We start from the raw sequence: 24,463 nt of genomic DNA, 5'->3' as shown, positions 1-24,463 counted from the left end.
GTATGAATGGTATTGATGTATCCTTGGAGTGTGGGTACACTGCACATGCTCAGACTGCACAATCTGAATTTAGCTACCATCACAACTCTAGGCAAAAATTTCAAGTCCAATTCCAGGCTTTTGGGAAAGGCTGAGGCCTTCAAGTAACATTATTAATTAAAAGAAAAGATAGTTCAGTGTGGTTACATTTAATTATGCTATTGGGAAGTAAGTGATCTTATTCCAAAAAATTAGTTTCAAACCTTATTTTGTGCATTAGAAATTTCAGGTACTAAAAATGATTTTTTTTATTAGAAAGCATTTTAAATGATTTGTGGAGAAAAGACAGACACGAGTTACTTTTATAATGGGACTTCCTGTAAAAGCTAATTACATAGTAAGTTTCAATGGAACTTGTACCGCATGTACCAAATTTAATAGATATGTTGCACAGAAGTCTTAAGCGTTAAAAATATGTGCCAGAGAGCAATCATAAGGCTCCAAACTGCAACACAAATCAGGATTTCACCTGGAAGTTTTTGCCAACCCCACCCTTCAAATACGTGATGTTAACACAGTATAACTCTGCATTGTTTATCTGCATCTCACTGGAGTGACTGAAAATGTCTCTACAGCAGTTCTATTAAAAAAAGGTATACATTTGATTGTCGGTCAGGGTGTGGGAACAGGTAATGACTTCAGATTTTACCAACAGATGATAGTAATATAGTCATTAATCAGCTTGAACAAAACCAAAAACGTAAATAGGATCTCATTTAAATATTAAAAGCAAATTGTCAATATATCAAATGACAATGGAACCCAACCAAGTATATATAAGTTAAAGGGCTTATCCAATACCACAATAAATCAAAAGCAAAAATAAGATAAGGGGAAAACAATTGGACAAACAGAGAAAGCAGCTGGCATAAATATGCAATTGATCACATTAATATACTCTGCATGCAGTCTTTGTCAGACAGAAAGAAGATGGATTTGACCGTAAGAGTTTGTTTTTCAATGATCTAACCTCAATCTGGAAAAGTAGTGCAGAAGCACGACATGCTTAATCAGAATATATTCATACCAAATCTGCATTCATTTTATGTTGCTTTGACTACTGATTATCTACAAAAAGTGGATACAATACTTGGGGACAAAGTGATGTGTAGATTTTATACAACAAAGGGAACCATGGTAATTTATAGACAGATGATACAGATATCAGTAACGCAAAAAAAAGTGACAGATCACAGCAAGCTACACAGAAAAAATTAACAACAAATCAACCCTCCAAGATCTATGCGCTCCTCCAATTCTTGCCTCTTGCGCATTCTCGATTTTAATCGCACCATCATTGATAGCCGTGCCTCCCAGCTGCCTGGGCCCTAAGCTCTGGAATTCCCTCCCTAAACCTCTCCGCCTCTCTACCTCTCTCTCCTCCTTTAAGATGCTCCTTAAGACCTACCACTTTGACCAAGCTTTTGGTCACCTGTCTAAATACCTTCTTACGTGGCTCAGTGTCAAATTTTGTTTGATAATCACTCCTATGAAGCCCCTTGAGACGTTTTACGATGTTAAAGGCGCTATATAAATGCAAGTTGTTGTTGCAGTTCAATAATGATGAAATTCAGTCTAGTACAGCTGTACTAAAATATAACCTTCCTTAACATATATGATATTCAACACCATAGCCACATGGACAGAGTGGAAGCTGAAATCAAATCTCCTCATAAAAGATACTGAATTGATTTCTATTTGATGTGGCAGAGAAGCATTAAGAAGTCATTACTGGATCCACTCACCCGAGACTAAAGTTCAAATTCAGCCAGTTTGCGCACTTTACTCTTTATGAGGATCCAACAGAAAAGTAAGACAATATCAGCCCAGTTGCTAAAGGGCTAATTCATAGCACTTCACAAAATTTGGTTGTCTTATGAGGAAAGATTGAACAGGTTGGGTCTATACTCATTGGAGTTTAGAAGAATGAGAGGAGATCTTATTGAAACATACAAGATTCTGAGGGGACTCGATAGGGTAGATGCTGAGAGGATGTTACCCCTCATGGGGGAATCTAAAACTAGGGGGCATAGGCTCAGAATAAGGGGTGCTGGGAGGTGGGATTAGAATGGGCACCTGGTTGTTCTTCGAGCCGGCGTGGACACGATGGGCTGAATGGCCCCTTTCTGTGCTGTATTTTTTCTATGGTTCTATCTAACCTTGGTCAAACCCCATCTGGAATACTGTTTTGTTTTCGGCATCGTACCTTAGGAAGAGTATAATGGCCTTGAAGGGAGTAAAGCGCAGATTCACCAGAATGATACCGAGGCTGAAAGGGTTACATTATGAAGACAAGTTTGCATAAACTTGGCTTGTATTCCTTTATGTTTAGAAGGTGAAGGGTGATCTAATCAAAGTGTTTAAAATAATAAAGGGATTCGATAGGGTAGATACAGAGAAACCATTTCCTCCAGTGGGGAATCCAGAACAAGGAAGCACAATCTTAAAATTAGAGCTAGGACACTTAGGTATGAAATCAGGAAGCAACTTTTCCACAGAGGGACAGTGGAAATCTGGAACTCTTCCCCTAAAGGCTGTGGATGCTGAATCAATTGAAATTTTCAAGACTAAGATTGATAGATTTTTGTTGGGTAAGGGTATCATGGGATTTTTTTAAAATTCGTTCATGGGATGTGGGCGTCGCTAGCAAGGCCAGCATTTATTGCCCATCCCCAATTGCCCTCGAGAAGATGGTGGTGAGCCGCCTTCTTGAACCGCTGCAGTCCGTGTGGTGAAGGTTCTCCCACAGTGCTGTTAGGTAGGGAGTTCCAGGATTTTGACCCAGCGACGATGAAGGAACGGCGATATATTTCCAAGTCAGGATGGAGGGGAATATGCAAGTGGCATTGTTCCTATGTGCCTGCTACGCTTGTCCTTGTCCTTCTAAGTGGTAGAGGTCGTGGGTTTGGGAGGAACTGTAAGAAGTCCTGGCAAGTTGCTGCAGTCCATCCTGTGGATGGTATACACTGCAGCCATGGTGTGGTGTGAATGTTTAGGGTGGTGGATGGAGTGCCAATCAAGCGGGCTGCTTTGTCCTGGATGGTGGCGAGCTCCTTGAGTGTTGTTGGAGGTGCACTCATCCAGGCAAGTGGAGAGTATTCCATCAGACTTCTGACTTGTGCCTTGTAGATGGTGGAAAGGCTTTGGGGAGTCAGGAGGTGAGTCACTCGCTGCAGAATACCCAGCCTCTGACCTGCTCTTATAGCCACAGTATTTATGTGGCTGGTCCAGTTAAGCTTCTGGTCAATGGTGACCTCCAGGATGTTGATGGTGGAGGATTCGGCGATGGTAATTCCGTTGAATGTCAAGGGGAGTTGGTTAGACTCTCTCTTGTTGGAGATGGTCATTGCCTGGCACGAATGTTACTTGCCCAAGCCTAGATGTTGTCCAGGTTTTGCTGCATGCGGGCACGGACTGCTTCACTATTTGAGGGGTTGCGAATGGAACTGAACACTGTGCAATCATCTGCGAACATCCCAATTTCTGACCTTATGATGGAGGGAAGGTCATTGATGAAGCAGCTGAAGATGATTGGGCCTAGGACACTGCTCTGAGGAACTCCCGCAGCAATGTCCTGGGGCTGAGATGATTGGCTTCCAACAACCACAACCATTTTCCTTAGTGCTAGGTATGACTCCAGCCACTGGAGAGTTTTCTCTGATTCCCATTGACTTCAATTTTAATGGGGCTCCTTGGTGCCACGCTCGGTCAAATGCTGCCTTGATGTCAAGGGCAGTCACTCTCACCTCACCTCTGGAATTCAGCTCTTTTCTCCATGTTTGCACCAAGGCTGTAATGAGGTCTGGAGCCAAGTGGTCCTGGCAGAACCCAAACCGAGCATCGGTGAGCAGGTTATTGGTAAGCAAGTTCCGCTTGATAGCTCTGTCGGCGACACCTTCCATCACTTTGCTGATGATTGAGAGCAAACTGATGGGGCGGTAATTGGCCTGATTGGATTTGTCCTGCTTTTTGTGGACGGGACATACCTGGGCAATTTTCCACTTTGTCGGGTTGTAGCTGTACTGGAACAGCTTGGCTAGAGGCACGGCTAGTTCATAGCCTTTGTTGTATCCAGTGCACTCAGCCGTTTCTTGATATCACATGGAGTGAATCGAATTGTCCGAAGACTGGCTTCTGTGATGGTGGGGAATATCGGGAGGAGGCCGAGATGGATCATCTACTTGGCACTTCTGGCTGAAGATGGTTGCGAACACTTTAGTTTTGTCTTTTGCACTCACGTGCTAGACTCTGCCATCATTGATGATGGGGATGTTTACAGAGCCTTCCTTAATGAAGTTGAGATACAGATCAGCCGTAATCTAATTCAATGATGAAACAGGCTTGAGGGGCTGAATGGCCCTCATGTTCTTAGGAACATAAAAACTCCTGTTTTTATGTTCCTAAAGCAATACTGGTCAAGCGGTGATGCAAAACTCAATTAGTATTATTTCAGGGGACAAATCTGGTTCCCTTTTGGTTTCTTTGGGCTGCAGAGCGCCCTTTGACTACATTTATCTTCATAGCTAGGTTCATTTATTGACATCCTGTGGTAAGTAGGCCAGAAGGAGTTAGTATCTTTATTGTAAACTACCAATTTGTTCCTTCTTTTTCATACTTCCCTTCAGGGATGGGAATGCCTTCCTTCTGAAGACTCCTCTGTTCAGTTCTTTTACAGAAAACACAGGATGGCTATCTATAAGAGCCCATTAAATCACTTGTAACATTTGGACTTATACAATAAAACACAAAAGGCTTACCCTAGCAGGCCCCACACCAACAAACATCTCCAGAAATTCAGAGCCATTCACAGTGATGAATGGAACATTAGCCTCTCCTGCAGTAGCCTTGGCTAGAAGAGTTTTTCCAGTGCCTGGAGGACCCGTGAGAATAGCTCCCTACGAAAAGAATGTTTAATTCTCTTTAGGCCATGCTTAGAGAAGTTCATCAACTCATTTACAAGTACAATGCGAAGTACAACTCTCCGATCCTAAAAAGCAAATAACTTGTTTATGTAGATCATAATCTTTCACACACATGCCTCTTGTTACTTAACCCAATGCTGGTCCAGTTATGTTATTAGTTAACTGAATGCAACATCAAAGGCGCTCCTTCAAACAACTATATAAATTGTTCCTATTATTTATGCTCAACATCTTCTTAAAATCAATAATCATAAATAAAACCTTTCAAAAAAGATAGGATGGGAAACTGATCCCAGATAGGGCATTGGCTCATCCCCACCTGGAGTACTGTACACAGTTAGAACCATAGAAAAGATAAAGCACAGAAGGGGGCCATTCGGCCCATCGTGTCCGCGCCAGCTCGAAGAACAACCAGGTGCCCATTCTAATCCAACCTTCCAGCACCCGGTCCGCAGCCCTGCAGCTTACAGCACTTTAGGTGCAGGTCCAGGTACTTTTTAAAAGAGTTGAGGGTCCTTGCCTCTACCACCAATTCGGGCAGTGAATTCCATACACCCACCACCCTCTGGGTAAAAAAATTTTTCCTCATGTCCCCTCCAATCCTTCCGCCAATCAGTTTAAATCTATGTCCTCCAGTTCTTGAACTCTCCGCTAGGGGAAACAGGTACTTCCTGTCTACTCTATCTAGGCCCCTCATAATTTGGTACACCTCAATCAAGTCTCCCCTTAGCCTCCTCTGCTCAAAGGAAAACAACTCCAGCCTATCTAATCTCTCCACGTAGCTGCAATTTTCAGCCCTGGCAACATTCTTGTAAATCTTCTCTGCACTCTCTCCACAGCAATTACGTCCTTCCTGTAATGTGGTGACCAGAACTGCGCACAATACTCCAGCTGTGGCCTTACCAGCGTTTTATACAGTTCCATCATTATATCCCTGCTTTTGTATTCTATACCTCGGCAAATAATGGAGAGCATTCTGCATGCCTTCTTCACAACCTTATCTACCTGTACTGCCACCTTCAGGGACCTGTGAACATGCACTCCAAGGTCTCTCACTTCTTCTACCTCTCTCAATATATTCCCGTTTCCTGCGTATTCCCTTTTACTGTTTGCCCTCCCTAAGTGCATTACCCCATACTTCACCGGGTTGAACTCCATTTGCCACTTTTCTGCCCACTCCACCAACCCATTGATATCTTCTTGGGAGTCTACAGCAATTCTCTTCACTATCAACTACACGGCCAATTTTTGTGTCGTCTGCAAATTTGCCAATCGTGCCCCCTACATTCAAGTTCAAATCAATAATATATACCACAAACAGCAAAGGACCCAACACTGAGCCCTGTGGCACACCACTGGAAACAGATTTCCATTTGCAAAGACATCCATCGACTTTTACCCTTTGTTTCCTGTTACTGAGCCAATTTTGGATCCAATTTGCCATATTTCCCTGTATCCCATGGGCTTTTACCTTTCTGACCAGTCTGCCATGTGGGACCTTGTCAAATGCCTTACTAAAATCCATGTAGACAACATCCACTGCACTACCCTCATCAATCCTTCTGGTCACTTCCTCAAAGAATTCAATCAGATTTGTAATGCATAACCTTCCCATGCTGACTATCCCTGATTAAACGATGCCTTTCCAAGTGACAGTTTATCCTATCTCTCAGTATTGATTCTAATAGTTTGCTCACCACCGAGGTAAGACAGACCGGCCTATAATTGTTCGGCTTTTCCCTCGTACCCTTTTTAAACAACGGTACTACGTTTGCAGTCTTCCAGTCCTCCGGTACCTCCCCTGTATCTAGTGAGGATTGGAAAATGATCCTCAGAGTATCCGCTATTTCCTCCCTGGTTTCCTTCAATAGCCTAGGAAACAATCCATCCGGCCCTGGTGACTTATCAACTTTCAAGGATTCCAGTCCCACTAGTACTTCCTCTCTTTGTTATGTTTACCTTATCCAATATTTCACACCTCTCTGCTTTATCTTGCCCCGTTAGTTCTTGTCACCATATTACAGGAAGGATACCATGGCACTGGAGAAAGTACAGTTAAGAACTAACTGTCTGACACCTGAAGTTACACACCTGAGCTACATGGAGAGACAACAGAAGCTATGTTTGTTTACACTAGAAGAAACCAAGAGGGGATCTTATTGAGGTATTCAAGATCCTTAAGAATATCAACAAGTTGAACCCTGAGAAATGGTTCACCATGGCCCAAGGATGACAAAGAGGCATGGAATGAAACTCAGGAAAGGGAAAGTGAACGGTCAGATCAAAAATAACTACTTCACTCAAAGAGTTTGGAAGGGACTGCCCAGGGAGGCAATCAATGCTGATAACATCAGTCAACTTTAGAAGTTGCAAAGGTATTTGGCAAGAAAATCAATTGAGGAATATAGGTAGTGAACTATGTATTCTGTTTTTGAAGTGGGCATGTGGAACAAACTCCTAGAGAAGTTGATTCAGTCCAATTTGGAGTATTAATAGAAGCTGATACAATATCTGTAGAGGAGGATTGAGGGATCATAGAGATAACACAGATCACTTACTATTACAGTTATTTCTGGTTAGCATCCAAGTGAACAAAGCTATTAAACTTAGATTGTGCACTGCCTGCCCACATTTGGAAAGACTAGGAAATTAGCTTTTTTTCCCCCCTCAAAGCTCTGTATACAATAGGGGCCCCAATGTAAGAGTAAAAACTATGGCAATAGGTTAATGGCACTACCTTGTTTTCAAATGCTACTAGTAGTAGCTTCACACCTTTATCATCTTGAAGCTGGATTTTGTTTAAAGAAAAGGCACCTCACCTTTGGAATTTTTGCTCCAAGTTCTTGATACTGATTTGGATTCTTTAGAAAATTAACAAATTCCATTATTTCCAACTTTGCTTCCTCACATCCTGCCACATCCTTGAACTTTACATCAATTTCATCCTTGAGCATCTTTGCTGTTGTTTCTCCAACACTAAACAGTCCGCCCATGCCTCGTCCAGATCGGCCAACTCCTGCTGCTCCTCTTCTCAGGGTTAACAGCAGAAACCCAATGATCAGTATAGTAGGAAGCATGCTCAGTAAAAATGAGCTAAGAAAAGAAGATAATCAATTAAAAACAGAACATATTAATATATGAGAAATCATTAATAAATGATTTTGTGCAAGAAATATACCAGCTCTATAATGCACTGCCTGAAAGGGTGGTGGAAGCAGATTCAATAATAACTTTCAAAAGGGAATTGGATAAATTCTTGAAGGGGAAAAGTTTGCAGGGCTATCAGGGGAATGGGACTAACTGGATAGTTCTTTCAAAGAGCCGAATGGCCTCCTTCTGTGCTGTGTTACTCTATGATTCTATGAAATCTGATGTCTTAAAGAAAATCAGCATTTCTGAAATTTGCAACAAATTAATTTGGGACATCAGCAATGCAAAAAATAGACATTTGTACAACCAAATAAAAAGCTGATTCAATGTTTGATGGACATCACTTTATAAATATAACAGTCCTGATTCTAAATTGCTGGCACATGCTCGATGGCACTAGATTCACAATCCAAATGGTTCAAGTTCCAGCCACATAGTGGAACGTTTGTACACAATTTTAAGATGAATCATACTGCAACAGCATTTTTGGATCCAAATTAGAGCAAAAATGTTTAGCTGTATTTAGAAAATGTGATAAATAAATGCTCTATAGTCCACAATTCTCAGAAGTTATTGTTACTGTGAGTTTTTTTGCAATTCACTATTTTGACATTTCCAAAGAACTTGCAAATATTCAAAATGCTGAAACTTCAAAGCTTTCTAAAAAGGCAACTCCATATATCTGACAAATTACTAAATTGTGATTTTCAGACTCAAGTGCCATAAATCAACTCATGACTATAACTAGCATGATGGCAGATAATGCTGGAGTAGCATTGCTCTGTGCATTAGAATGGACATAGATTTATGTCACTGATTCCCCACAGCGAGCTCCTAATCTTAGCCTGGCATCATGGAAGGTCCTGTAGCTAGTTACGGAGCAATGTTGCCAAGAGTTAGGCAACAAATCCTCAATTGTCCTTTCAGCTAGGGATGGCTCCAAATGGGTGGGATAGTAGAACATACAATAATTTACAAGTTAACCAGTACCTAGGAAGATCTCTTTTTTTTGTTTAATTTATCACATACACAAGATATCCATTCCAGAAGATAAACCGAAGTTTGGACATGAGAATATTACAATACTATACAGCAGGAACAACTGCATGCTTTTCAATGAATGGAGGTAGCATGCAATCTATGGTTGTGCAAGATTTGCTATATGGATCAAATTGTTTGTCCATGGAATCTCAGGAGCTACGACGATGGAAGTGCCTTCCCGGAAAATTGCTGAGACTCTCCACTTTCAGTTTAGATTTAATAACGTAATTTAAAATGATATACAATTTTTCAGAAATTAATTTTAGATTGAAGTGTCCAAATCAGTACAAAGAGACAAAGAGGAGGGAAGGCTTTGTGACGCTATGGTAGTATAGTGGTTTTGTTACTGGACTAGTATCCAGAAAATGTGACATCAAATCCCACCATGGAAGTTTGAGAATTTGAATTCAGTTTTTTAAAAATCTGGACATAAAAGGCTGGTATCAGTAAAGTGACTATCGGATTGCTGGAAATATTCAACTGGTTCACTAACATCCTTTAGGGAAAGCAACCTGCCGTCCTTACCTGGTCCGGCCTATATGTGACTCCAGCTGCACACCAACATGGCTGACTTTTAGCTGCCCTCTGAAGTGGCCTAGCAAGCCACTCAGTCATATCAAACAACATCAGGGCGGTGGCCCACCACAGCCTTGGCAGGCAACTAGAGATGGCCAGTAAATGCCAGCCTTGAATGTGATGCTCACATCCCAAGAGTGAATTAAAACAGTTATTTATTCCAGACTTATGAGAACCAGGGAAACTGGAAGGGGAAATGTACTGCACTGAAATCATTTTTTCATGACATTGCCACCTAGTGTTTATATTTGTAGTTAACTTGCAAAAAGATCAATCTAAATCTGCCAAAGGAAAGGATTATTAAAGTTTATTTTAATCCCTTCATGGGAGGGGAGAATAGTCAACCTTGCAAATATCTCCACAGCTGCAATATTGGTTAACGTGCCCAGAAAAACTCTTCTACAGTGCATATCCAGCGGACATTTTCCCTCCTTTGCCAAGACAATCTGCCCAAGACTAGCAGGACTCACTTTCCAAGTTGAAAATTAGATTTGAACTCACATTTCCAAGTCAGAAGTGCAACACGCCAGTAGCTTACTTAGAACTAGAAGCAGGTATTGAATTCATTGCGGACTGCAGCAGTTCAAGGCGGCGGCTCACCACCACCTTCTCAAGGGCAATTAGGGATGGGCAATAAATGCCGGCCTCGCCAGCGATGCCCACATCTCATGAACGAATAAAAAAAAAGTTGATGTAGACATCAAGTCATTTTCCTGCTAGCTTGTAAAGACATCCTAATTTACATAATGGTTTGGCTCCATATGTAGGTAGGAGAAAAGGGTTGTCCTACCCGCTCAGATAGCGGTTTGCCCTTTTATCTATCTGCCTCCTTCTGTAAACTTTTCTACACCCAAGTGTTTGCAGATTTTTTTTGTTCTCAATTTTTATTTTTACTTTTGTTATACAAAACTAATATTTATAGGAGGAAATTGAGAATAGTAAGGGAATCTATTCTAACTAAAAAAAAGTTAAAAACCAAAATCACACCCTGCAAAATAAAGCAATTAAATATTAACAGGCCCATTCCTTACCCGTCACTCTCTGTAGAATACACTACAGGTATCCTACTTTCACCTTCTATGCCCTGTTCCTGCTGTGCAGTCTCCAGATTCCGCTCAAAGGTGTCCACACTACCAATGTTAAACCATACATACTGCTGTAATTATAACGAAATAGGTTAAAGTATATGAGTAATATACTGATTATATTCTCACTTATGTTGAATCTGAAAGGTCTACACTCTATTAGTTCATCGGTCTAACAATTAAGACTGGTTTGCTTAAAAATTAAATAATTTCAATTCATTTTTCCAGAGCAGCTTGGTGGCACAGCAGCTCAATATCACAATAAGTTCTGCATAACTTTCACTTTTAATTCAAATTCAATTTAATTGTGAGAAAGAATTTGCATTTATATAGTGCCTTTTATGTCCTCAGTTCATCCCAACAGCCAACAAATTACTTTTGAAGTGTAGTCACTGTTATGTAGGCAAACACAGCAGCCAATTTGTTGATAGCAATCAGCAAAGAGGTAAACGACCAGTTAATCTGTTTTGGTGATGCTGGTTGAGGGGCAATTGTCGACGAGGACACCAACAGAACTCCACTGCTCTTCTTCGAATGCTACCAATGGATATTTTACATTCACTCGACAAGACGAGGCTTCAGTTTAACATTTCTTCTGAAAGATGGCGCCTCTGATGATGTAGCACTCCCTCAAAATTGCGTTGAAGTGTCGGCCTGGATAATCTACACAAGTCCCCTTGAATCCGCAACCTCTGATTCAGAAGTGAGTGCTATCACTGAGCCAAGCCAGCACTTACACCTGATTCGCAATTTATAGCCCAAGACAAAAGGGTCTGATAAGAGTGTTTATTTTTCCAAAGACTAGCAGAACATGAGAGAGCTTGTCTCAGTTTGGTAACCTAATTCTAACAAGGGTTTTTATTCTACTGCTGGTCAACACTGCATTATTAGAAATTTTGCACCTAAGTCACACTTTGCTTCATAGGGTATAAGGGCTCTCTTACAGGAGTGGCCATTGGTAGAGATCTTAAGAGAAATATCTGGTGAACTACTCCTGGTGGCAAAGCAATCTATGCCCTAATAATTCTTTGCATAGAAAAAATTCACCTAACCCCTCGCATGACTCAAAATTTTAAACTGATGAACCATCTATTGAGGGAAAAAGTCCTTCCCTATTTGCCGTATGAAAATTTAAAGACAACTTCTATTAAATCTCCTCTTAGCTTTCGCTGCTGCAGTGAAAATAAGCCCAATATCTCAAGTACCTCCTCATAGCTATAGTTTCTCAATCCTGGTATGATCCTGGTGAATCTATGTTCTAAGCTTTATATGGCTTTGATGTCCTTTCTATAATGAGGCACCCAAAGCTACACAGTACTCTTAACTCATGGCCTCTTTCCTCTTGTATTCTATTTATAAAATCCAAAATGCTATTGGCATATTTTAAGGCTTTATTTACTGCAATCACACTTTCAAAGAATGATCTACTGACACCCCTAGACCTCTGTTTTCCTCAACACCCTTCAGCATCTTTCCTTTGAGTGTATCCTTGTTTTTCCTCCCAAGGTGCATCACCTTACGCTTCTCCACAATGAGAATCCACCTACCATCTGCCTGCCCATTCAGCTAACCCATGTGCTCCTTAAGTCCCTTAAGGTCCTTGTTGCTGATTGTTAAACCACGACTTTTGTGTCAATCTCATCTCAGGCTTGAAATAACTCCTGTAATCTGCTCAATTTTCATTATTGCGCTATGATATTATACAACCCCTAATAAGATTACTTTCTATCCACTGATTATTGTGATAATCCTATTCATGGGGTTTCTCCATGGAACCCTGCATTTAACCATTTCAGTAAAGTGGCATTCTGGTGAAATTGAATGAAAAGGATAGAATCCCTTTGAGGCACATTTGCTCCATATCATAAATGTTTGTATTCTGTGCGAGATTGCTCTAGAGTAACCAACATCATTATAGCAGACATGGGCTTCACATCACATGACTTTTGTTTGTTTGGAACAATGGCTGCCCACAAGTGATTCTCAGTGATCAAGTGACATCATACCACAATAACAAACATTTAGCAGTTTATAAAAGTCATCTGTAGCCTGGGGTGAGATTAAAATTGGCATACTTTTGAAAAAAGATTAACATTCATGAGACAGTGTTACTCCATAATATTGACAACATATTCTGTACAACCAAACCATGATGACATCCATACTGAAGGGTTAAAAAACTGTGATACAGTTATTGCAAGTGCATTAGTTGGTAATTCACCGCTTATTGCCTTTACATATTGGTCTACGATATGCACTAAGGTGGAATTTCTATGTGGAATTTTGGATTTGTAAATGCCCAACTTACCCCATCCATGGGTGATTTTTCTGGAGCAAAAACTACTCTAACATAGCGTTTGTTTACTACTTCCAACCTGTCCACCTAGCAAAAACAAAACAGAAAATACAGTTGGTCATTAAAAAACCTTATCCATCCACCAAATTACCTTCATCCTCTTTACACTCTCAAAGAAACCAAAGGAATGTATCTTTCATAAACCCATTTCTTAAACCTTCAGTTGATGACGGTAAAAGGAGCAATTTTTCAAAAAGCAATCCTGATTCTTTTCATCCATCTAGATTCTGAATAGCCCAGTAACCCAACTTTAATTAAAGAACACCATTAATTCTAACCAAAAACAAGCATTCTTTAAAATGTTTAAAGATTTTACAAAAACAGTGCATCCTGTATCTCCATGAATAATTCTGTTCCCAGCTTCTTTTATGAAATTGCCTATAATGCCAGCTAGAGAATGTAATTCTCTTCCCCCTCCCCCCAAATGAACATACTCTTCATTTCAGCAAACGTTGCCTTCCTCTACACATTTTTTAACCCATCTGTGTGGGAATCCCCACCAAAAATGTTCCCTTTTTTTGGAAATTACTGCCAGTCAACCTTTCTGCAGTGAAGTCCTTCTACAAAATTGTCTGCTTACTATCACAACCAGTTTAGCATGTATATGTAATGTTATAGAGCATTCTGATGTCACAAGACCATATAATACCTGGAGATCTGAAAAGTAACCCCATAGCTTGGTCTACTACCTGCTTGCAGAACACTGACAGAAAGCACTTTTAGGCAATCAGGGAGCGCTGCTCCAAAGAAGGAAGATTCCAAACTGGGGAAATTACCCAACACAGGCAGAAGCTTGGACCGGATGTGGAATTTCCTATTTTATGTTTGGTAGTGCTTATTTTCAAAACATTTGTTTACTAAACCTTCAACAAGCACTCCACTCACTGGCACTTTAAACATTTAGAACTCTTATTTTAAATAGAATATGAAGTGCCTCTGCAGAGCCAAGCCGATATTTTCTGACTGTGTTGAACACTGGATGGGATTCACTGGTTCAACTATTTAAAATGCCGGTAAGCAGATCACGTTGTTGAATCTAATGCCACTGTACTATACGCTCAACATGCACACTGTTTCCAATTAGAAAAGAGAATGCCAGACTTCAATGCAAAAACAGGTGTCTCAGTGAATGTATATCAGCGTTTTAAGCAGACGGTCAGCATTTCTATCCATGTGTCAGCATTTCACAAGAAAAATCAGCTTTTTCACTGGGATTGGAGGTTGTTGGCATCAATCTAGTAGTACGGATGAAGAATGGTACTGTAAGCAATGAAAACCAAATCAGATCCGTTTGAGAGCAGGACTAACAGCTAACAGAACCAACCAGATCAATTGAATTGGATTAAAGGCCATCAAAATTAATTAATCAAACCCATCAGCACATTTCACAGAAATGTTAAATCTGTTTCGCTCTCCACACATGCTGCCTGACCCGCTGAGTGTTTCCAGCATTTTCTGTTTTTATAGCACGTTTCACATCCGAGCACAGCAGTGGCACAGTATAAAGGTTGCCACAGTCACTCTAAAAGCTACTTAAAAAAAATCCTAAAGATAAAAGAAACCAAATAAGAGCATCAGGTACAAGACAGCTAAGTAAAATAGATGTTAAGTAGCAGTTATTTTACAGCAATGAGCTGAGGAAGTGAGAATCTACACACTTAGATGACTCCATGAAAAAGGAGGAGCGAGAGGGGAGAGAGAGAGAGGAGCATGGGATCAGCGATAAAAGGAGAGAGGACGGAGCGCGAGATCAGCAATAAAAGGAGCGAGTGAGGAGAGCGGAGCGCGGGATCAGCCATAAAAGGAGAGAGCAGCATGCAGGATCAGCGATAAAAGGAGAGAGAGGGGAGAGAGCGGAGCGCAGGATCAGTGATGTGAGGAGAGAGAGCTGAAAAAACACCTAAAGTCAGCACAAGGGAAGGAGCTTACTGATGAGTAGCTGGCAAGTGTTTTTATTCTGGTGATTGTTTTTTTTACAAAGTCTTTAAGTTTATTTCTGTTAAGTCTAGTTAATGATGTAATAAATAGAGGCATGGCAGGGCACCTCAGTCCTGTCGAATGCACATCCTGTGTCATGTGGGAACTCCAGGATGCTTCCCGTGTCCTGGACAACCACAGGTGCAGGAAGTGTCGTCAGGTGAGGAGCTCGAGCTCCGGATTTCAGAGCTTGAGCAATAGCTGGCATCACTACAGTGTATCCGTGAGGCTGAGAGCTGCGTGGATAGCACGTTTCAGGAGGTGGTCACCCCACAGCTTAAGAGTGTGCAGGCAGAGAGGGACTGGGTGACCGCCAGACAGACAAGGAGGGCCAGGCAGGTAGTGCAAGAGTCCCCTGAGGGCATCTCGCTCTCTATTCAGTTCTGAATGCTGGTGAGGGAGAGGGTTCCCTTAGAGAGTGCAACCAGAGCCAAGGCCATAGCACCATGGGTGTCTCAGCTGCACAGGGGGAGAGGAGACAGGTCAGGAGAGCGACTGTGATAGGGGATTCGAAAGTTAGGGGAGCAGACAGGCGTTCCTGCGGCCGCAGACATGATTCCAGGATGGTATGTTGCCTCCCTGGTGCCAGGGTCAAGGATGTCACTGAGTGGCTGCAGAACATTCTGGAGGGGGAGGGTGAACAGCCAGGGCTCGTGGTCCATATCGGTACCAACGACATAGGTAGAAAGAGGGATGAGGTCCTGCAGGCAGATCTTAAGGAGTTAGGAAAGAGATTAATAAGCAGGACCTCAAAGGTAGTAATCTCTGGATTACTCCTGGTGCCACACGCTAGCGAACATAGAAATAGGAAGATAGAGCAGGTGAATGAGTGGCTGGAGAGATGGTGGAGGAGGGAGAGCTTTAGATTCCTGGGGCATTGGGACTGGTTCTGGGGGAGGTGGGACCTGTTCAGACCGGACAGTTCACACGTCAGCGGAGCTGGGACCAATGTCCTCGCGGGGAGGTGCGCTAGTGCTCGTGGGGAGCGATTTAAACTAATTTGGCAGGGGGATAAGCACCAGGATGTAGCATTGGAAAGGAGAAACAAGGTGCACAAAGGACTGGAAGAGAAAGATAGCACTAGAACAAGAAATAGTACGGTGTTAGGTGGATCAGACTAAGAGGGAGTACAAGAAAGTCTAAGATTGGTTTACAGTGCATGTATGTAAACGTACGAAGCGTGTTAAACAAGGTTGGAGAGCTGCACGTGCAATTAGCCACATGGGAATATGATGTTGTGGCGATAACGGAGACCTGGCTCAAAAATGGGCAGGATTGGGTATTAAATATTCCTGGATATAAGGTGTTCAGGAAAGATAGAAAAGGAAAGAAAGGGGGGTGCAGTACTGATTAAGGAGAATACTGCAGTGCTGGAGAGAAAGGATGTCCCGGAAGGGTCAAGGACAGAATCTATTTGGTTAGATTTAAGATACAATAGAGGTGCCATTACACTGCTGGGTGTATTCTGTAGGTCACCAACTAGTAGGAAGGATATAGAGGAGCAAACTTGCAGGGAAATTACAGAGAGGTGCAAAAGCTATAAAGTAGTGGGGACTTCATCGTAATATAGACTGGGATAGTAATAACAAAGGGCAAAAAGGGGGAGGGAATTTTTGAAGTGTGTTTAGGAGAAATTTCTTGACAAGTACGTTTCCAGGCAAACGAGGAAGGAGGCATTGCTGGATTTGGTTCTGGGGAATCAGGCGGGCCAAGTGGAGCAAGTATCAGTAAGGGAACATTTAGGGAACAGTGATCATAGTATCATAAGGTTTAGAATAGCTATGGAAAAGGACATGGACCATTCTAAAGTAAAAACACTCAATTGGAAGAGGGCCAATTTCAGTGGGATGAGAACTGATCTGGCCGGGTAAATTGGAATCAAAGATTGGCAGGCAAAACTGCAATTGAACAATGGGCGGCCTTTAAGGAGGAGATGGTTCGGGTACAGTCTAGGCACATTCCCACGAGGCAGAAAGGTAGGGCAACCAAACCCAGAGCTCCCTGGATGACAAAAAAGAGATAAAGAGTAAGGTGAAGCGGATAAAAGAGGCATATGACAGATGTCAGATTGGTAACACAAGTGAGAATCAGGCAGAATACAGAAGGTTCAGAGGGGAAGTGAAAAAGGAAATAAGAGGGGCAAGAGAGTATGAGAATAGACTGGCAGCCAACGTAAAAGGGAATCCAAAAGTCTTCTCCAGGCATGTAAACAGTAAACAGGTAGTAAAAGGAGGGGTGGGGCTGATTAGGGACCAAAAAGGAGATCTACTCATGGAGGAAGAGGGCATAGCCAAGGTACTAAATGAGTACTTTGCATCTGTCTTTATTAAGGAAGAGTATGCTGTCAGAGTCTCAGTAAAGGAAGATGGAATTGAGATACTGGTTGGGCTAAAAATTGATAAAGAATAGGTACTAGAAAGGTTAGCTGTACTTAAAGTAGATAAGTCACCCGGTCCGGCAGGGATGTAACCTAGGTTGCTGAGGGAAGTAAGGGTAGATATTGTGGAGGTACTGGCCATAATCTTCCAAGCATCCGTAGATATGGTGGTGCCAGAGGACTGGAGAATCGCAAATGTTACACCCTTGTCCAAAAAAGGGTGTAAGGATAAACCCAGCAACTGTAGGACAGTCTGTTTAACCTCAGTGGTGGGGAAACTTTTAGAAACGATAATTCGGGACAGAATTAACAGTCACTTGGATGAGTGTGGATTGATTAGGGAAAGCCAGCACGGATTTGTTAAGGACAATGTTTAACTAACCTGATTTAAACTCCTTTAGTTTTTTGATGAGGTAACAGAGAGGGTAGATGAGGGCAATGCAGTTGATGTGGTGTATATGGACTTTCAAAAGGCGTTTGATGAAGTGCCGCATGGTAGGCTTATCATCAAAATTGCGACCGATGGAAAAAAGGGGGCAGTAGCAACATGGATACAGAATTGGCTAAGGGACAGGAAAAAGAGTAGTGGTTAATGGCTGTTTTTCAGATTGGAAGGAGGCATACAGTGGTGTTCCCCAGGGGTCGGTACTAGGACCACTGCTTTCCTTGACAGATATTAATGACTTGGACTTGAGTGTAGAGGGCACAATTTCCAAATTTGCAGATGACACAAAATTTGGAAGTGTAGTGACTTTAAGAGGATATAAACAGGCTGGTGGCATGGGCGGACACATGGCAGATGAAATTTAATGCAGAAAAATGCAAAGTGATACATTTTGGTAGGAAGAATGAGGAGAGGCAATATAAACTAAGGGCACAATTCTAAAAGGGGTACAGGAGCAGAAATCTGGGGTTATATGTACACAAATCGTTGAAGGTGGTAGGGCAGGTTGAGAAAGCGGTTAAAAAAGCATACGGGACCTTGGGCTTTATAAAGAGAGTACAAAAGCAAGGAAGTCATGATGAACCTTTAAAAAATACTGGTTGGGCCACAACTGGAGTATTGTGTCCAGTTCTGGGCACCGCACTTTAGGAAAGATGTGAAGGCCTTAGAAAGGGTGCAGAAGAGATTTACTAGAATGATTCCAGGGATGAGGGACTTTAGTTACGTGGATAGACTGAAGAAGCTGGGGTTGTTCTCCTTGGAAAAGAGCAGATTTGATAGAGGTATTCAAAATCATGAAGGGTCGAGGCAGAGTAGATAGCGAGAAACTGTTCCCATTGGCGGAAGGGTCAAGGACCGGAGGACATAGATTTAAGGTGATTAAGGCAAAAGAACCAAATGTGACATGAGGAAAAACTTTTTCACACAGCGAGTGGTTAGGATCTGGAATGCACTGCCAGAGGGGGTGGTGGAGGCAGATTCAATCATGGCCTTCAAAAGGGAATTGGATATGTACTTGAAAGGAAAAAAATTGCAGGGCTACAGGGATAGGGCGGGGGAGTGGGACTAGCTGGATTGCTCTTGCATAGAGCTGGCACAGACTCAATGGGCTGAATGGCCTCCTTCTGTGCTGTAACTTTTCTATGATTCTAAGTGGCAACAATTGCCTCACTTTTAAGGTTTATACAGATAGAGTAACTCTTCTATAATTTTTTTTTAAAAAGATATCCTTGCTGCCAAAAAAATTACACTTTTTCTAAATACATTGTGCTGCAGTGGTTCCTAGTGTCCTTTAAGTGTTTGTCAATGTTTTAAAGGTGCTACAATGAGAAACATTCTCCAAGACACATTTTCAGAGTACTGAAAGAACCTGGAATATGATCCCCCAAATTACAGTTAACAATCCTGGAAACTCATGTAATAAAGTTAGATTTTGACTTATTCAGAGATCATAACCCAATGTCCCTAATCATGTCATCTATATATTTATACTGCTGAATATTAGAAAGTAGTATTTCAGAATGAAAAGAATTCCAATTGAATGAATATTTGTAGACTGTATTTGACAGAAAAAATAATTCTAATTATGAATACATCTGCACATTTTACATATGCTAAAGTTCCCTTCTCTATATAGAATAATACAGTACATTTTACAATAATGAGGCATTCACAGTATTTTTAGCACTTACAATTCCTTTAGAAAGGTAATTATTGACAAAGTCCTTCCAGGTAACTTCTCTGCCAATATTCCTGAAGAAAACGTAATAAACAACAGTTGCCCAAAATGCAGCACCTCCTATAAAGTAAAATCGGAATTCCTTATCGTCCCAGGGAATATCACCCTAGAAAGTAAAAATAAAGGGATCTCAAATGGTATATGATGTAACTGAAGTAAAGCATTTATCTATACAGATTAAATAAAGACTATTTATATGCAATAAATATCTGCTTTATTGAAATACTGAACATTAAACCAATTGCATATGAAAGTTACATAGGAGCATTTGCTGGAGCAACACCCACTACTGATATTAACATTTGGATTTCATCTTTGGAGGTCAAATCCCACTAGTCCCAGTCTCCCATATTGCTCCAGCACACCTGGCAGATGGTGAATTAAGCAACAAGACAGACGACATTCACAGAGATTTCTACAGGCTGACCCAAGCCGGCCTCCCTATCTGCAACAACATGGATATGGGCGCTAACCTAGCAGTGAGCCCAAATTGAAAACATTCACATACAAGCATTTACAGTTCCTAAAAAAAAACATTTCTTTGAGGTAATAAGGTTCATTGCCTGTTATCATTCTATGGTGTCTCTTAATATGACTGTCTACAAGTTTAGTGGAATTCAATTTTACCTTTTGTAGAGAACATTAGGATGTCATGAGTGTTCTGTCCTTGCCGCATATCAGAGTCATAGAAATTTAAGGCACAAAAGGAGGCCATTCAGCCCATCGTGTCTGTGCCGAAAAAGAGCCATCCAGCCTAATCCTTTCCAGCTCTTGGTCCATAGTCTTGTAGGTTATGACACTTCAAGAGCATATCCAAGTACTTTTTAAAATGCGATGAGGGTTTCTGCCTCTACCACCCTTTCAGGCAGTGAGTTCCAGACCCCGCCACCCTCGGTGAAAACATTTCTCCTCAACTCCCCTCTAATCCTTCTCCCAATTACTTTAAATCTATGCCCCCTGGTTTTTGACCCCTCTAAGGGAAATAGGTCCTTCCTATCCACTCCATCTAGGCCCCTCAATTTTATATACCTCAATTAAATCTCCCCTCAGCCTCCTCTGTTCCAATGAAAACAACCCCATCCTATCCAATCTTTCCTCATAGCTAAAATTCTCCAGTCCTGGCAAATTCCTTGTAAATCTCCTCTGTACCCTCTCGAGCACAATCACATCTTTCCTCTAATGTGGTGACCAGAACTGTACGCAGTACTCAAGCTGTGGTCTAACTAGTGTTTTACACAGTTCTAGCATAACCTTACTGCTCTTATACTCTATGCCTCGGCTAATAAAGAAGAGTATCCCGTATGTTTTCTTAACCACCTTATCCATCTGCCCTGCTACCTTCAGGGATCTGTGGACATGCACTCCAAGGTCCTTCTGTTCCTCTACACTTCTCAGTATTCTCCCATTTATTGTGTATTCCCTTGCCTTGCCCTCCCCAAAGCATTACCTCACACTTCTCCGGACTGAATTCAATTTGCCACTTTTCTGCCTACCTGACCAGTCAATTGATATCTTCCTGCAGTCTACAGCTTTCTTCCTCACTATCAACCACACGGTCAACTTTTGTATCATGTATGATTCTTAATCATGACCCCTACATTTAAGTCTAAATCATTGATATACACTACAAAAAGCAATGGACCTAGTACTGAGCCTCAAGGAACCCCACTGGAAACAGCCTTCTAGTCACAAAAACACCCGTCGACCATTACCCTTTGCTTCCTGCCAATGAGCCAATTCTGGATCCAATTTGCCACTTTCCTTTGGATCCTAAGGGCTTTTACTTTTCTGACCGGTGTGCCATGTGGAAACTTGCCAAAAGCCTTGGTAAAATCCATGTAGAATTTGTATTCATGATCGGTGGCTTTTGGTTATGTTGATCAGATTAATGCTACTGCACTTTTAACGTTAATCTATGGTTTCAGCACAGGCTAAAAATTTCACGTAGATCTGAAACAATAGACCGTTAGTGGCACAGTACTATTAACCTGCTTGTGTTTACAAAGCAACGGCTGACATCTAGTTAAAGCTCAAAGTTGCTTGCACCTTAGTCCTGAAGCTTTCTTTCCCCTCACTCCTGACACTTGGCTTTTCTCTACCTGTCTGACAACCTGCAAGAAATTCGGGGAAAAATGCTTTGGTGTTCACTGAACACAGCAAGTGTTGTTGGTTTTAAATTAACCAGTTGGTGTTACATTCAACGTGTGCTCTGGTTAACACCACTTTAAATTCCTCCTGCTTAAAATTGAGTTCTAAGTGATTAAATTGTTGGTATGGGGAATGTGCTGTTGAATGCAAAACTAATTGTTACTGTATATTCAGCAATTCACAGCTCCATTTGCCATCACTTTAAACATTTAGAGCTCTCATTTTAAAGCAGAGCTCTAAACGTAAGTAAAGTAAAGCAAATGTATAATTAAAACAATGTGCTTTGTTCCTCGGCAGTTATATGTCTCTACTGAAATACTTTTGAGACTCAGAGAAGTTTTAAGTAGAACAGCATATGATATGCTAGGATGTAGTGTTCAGTTGACTGTAATGACCAAACATGGACCAAATCGAGGGTTGGGGAGCAAGCTGGAGAGTCGCATTAGACTACGTCCTTGTGCAGAAAAACACCAGCACAAACCAAATGGCCTGTTGCATTATGTGATTATTACTGAGGTCCACTGCACCGATGGATGATTTCATCTATAGACAGCTGTGGACTTGTGTCCACTGGGAATTCGGTTAAATACTGCTCAAACTCATTTCACATAGGAACCTTACAGCCAACAAAGAAGATTTTGATCCATCATTTGAACCCATATCAAAGATGGCACAGGACAGTGTGCAAACCCATCCAGTTCCATTCCCCAATCCCCATCACATTTAACCCACTGAACAGCTATTTTGGTGTTACCCAAAATCACTTAAGAAAAAGATAACTAATATCACTATTACACTGTACTAAAGCACTGACTTGCCACCAAAAGCAGGATTACTCAAAATAACTATTTCCACAATGGACCTTATGCATTAAATCTGGCCACTTTTTGGGAGAGGAGGGGAAAAGGAGTGCCACAGAAATGGAAGATACAGATTTCCTTTGCCATCCTCCTGAATAAATCCATGTAGCCATTGGAGAAAAAATAGTGGACAAGTCTCTCCCCAAACCACTGTGCATCTCAGGGAAGCTCACACAGTCATTTGCAAAAGTCTGGGGCAGAATGCCCAGCTGCTCCACTGTTATCTCTATGCTTCCCAATTACATCCCATCCAGGATGCAAATACCCTGCCTGTTGTGCTTCACTCAGTCAGAAAGGTCCCACTTTTAAAATCACTACAGGCTGTTAATGAGCAATCAATGAGGTTCTAAGACAACTCTCTATAATACAAACTATCAGCTTTACTTTTCTTCCCGTATTTGTAAACATATAAAACATGTTCATGTAAAACACAAGGCTAGTTGTTGTGGAACGTTTTCATTTAAACTTCCAGCAGGGGGGGTCACTGGATAGTGATCAGGAGCAGGAACCCTGGCTGATTTTCTTCTAACCCGAGGGTACTGAAGTTAACTTTTGCTGCTGTCTTGCACCCCAATTGAGATCAGTTACCTCAGCACAGAGCAAAACTGCATTTAAGACTAATCTGATCTTCATGGCTCAGCAATCAACACCTTAACCAGCTGAGCCCATGGGTGAATAGCTGGTACTGCAATATTCAACTGGAAAGTTATCAGTAATTAGTAGATTCTGGCCAGCAATTTTTCAAGTTTCAGACAGATATTGAAGACCATACAGTTTTACCTATGAACCAAAAACTGTAAAGCAACAAGATCGCTTTGTATATTGAATTGTTATAATTACTGCCCCCAAAGAAAATCCACTCGGAGCACAAAGTTTCACACAATCGAAGTTACTAAATTCATAGCAGAAATGTCATGGTTATCACAAAAAGTACTGCGACAACTTCCAAAAGGGTTGAAACTATTCCTAATCAAAGTTTGTGGAGCACTGGGAATTTAAGCTTGTACAGTCAGACTAAAACAAAAATTACCAACAATTACCTTCTGTAATCTGGCCCACCAGGTGGACTCATCCTTTCTGCCTCCTTTCTTTCCTCCACTTCCACCACCTGCACCATTGCTCCCAAGACGCTGAGGATTTGTGGATTTTGTTTCTGTGAAATATGCAATACATTATCAATGAGGAACAATCTAATCTCCATTTCTAATGGGTTAGGTTTGCACGCACTGTGGATATTCGATAAAAAATAGTGGAAAATTCACTTTATTTGGCCAGTCAGAAAGACTTTCTAAACTACTTGTGTTAGGAGAGTTTTCTCACAAGTGCAATATTCTAAGGAGGTCACTCTTTCTGTATATTAATTTTACCCCAAGTGAAAATTCTAAGAGAATGGTCGGCACCGTTTTAATTTCCTCCCACAGGTGAGAATGCAGGACAACCTGCCGGTCCATAAGTCAGTCAACAGACACCATGATTCATGTGAAGCAACTTCCATTTTCTCCTCCCCCCACCAAGAGATGTAACAACTTACTCCAACTAGCAGGCCAACTAATAAAATAAATGGTCATACATCTCTTAAAACCAGAAAACATAAATGACAAGTAACCCTCAACTCAAGCTCACTGCTTTTTCAGTTGGGAGTCAAGTGCTCAATTACTTGCCCCCTGTACTAACTGTGGACAAGGACAATGTCAAATATTCCTTGTCTCATTGTTCCATAACGTTGGTAAAAGCAGGAAAGATACAAGC

The 24,463-nt window shown here is 41.4% G+C and overlaps 1 protein-coding gene across 2 annotated transcripts in view; it reads right to left on the bottom strand.

Moving 5' to 3' along the window:
• The window catches only part of afg3l2 (AFG3-like AAA ATPase 2), a 66,339-nt gene that overhangs the window by 35,107 nt on the left and 6,769 nt on the right, over positions 1 to 24,463 (bottom strand). The window contains exons 4-9 of one of the 2 annotated variants that reach the window (XM_067978248.1): positions 23,755 to 23,867; positions 19,660 to 19,812; positions 13,122 to 13,196; positions 10,760 to 10,884; positions 7,781 to 8,054; positions 4,797 to 4,934 (exon numbers count right to left, since the gene is read on the bottom strand). In XM_067978248.1, coding sequence (XP_067834349.1) covers positions 4,797 to 4,934; positions 7,781 to 8,054; positions 10,760 to 10,884; positions 13,122 to 13,196; positions 19,660 to 19,812; positions 23,755 to 23,867 — 878 coding nt within the window. The remainder of the gene's footprint in view (positions 1 to 4,796; positions 4,935 to 7,780; positions 8,055 to 10,759; positions 10,885 to 13,121; positions 13,197 to 19,659; positions 19,813 to 23,754; positions 23,868 to 24,463) is intronic. The other variant, XM_067978249.1, reaches the window with a different exon arrangement.

This window comes from Heptranchias perlo, chromosome 3 (genome assembly GCF_035084215.1).
Source record: "Heptranchias perlo isolate sHepPer1 chromosome 3, sHepPer1.hap1, whole genome shotgun sequence".
In the NCBI taxonomy this organism is placed as follows: Eukaryota; Metazoa; Chordata; class Chondrichthyes; order Hexanchiformes; family Hexanchidae; genus Heptranchias; species Heptranchias perlo.
The sequence above is the reverse complement of the archived record's forward strand: the minus strand, read 5'-3'. Positions and strand labels throughout refer to the sequence as shown.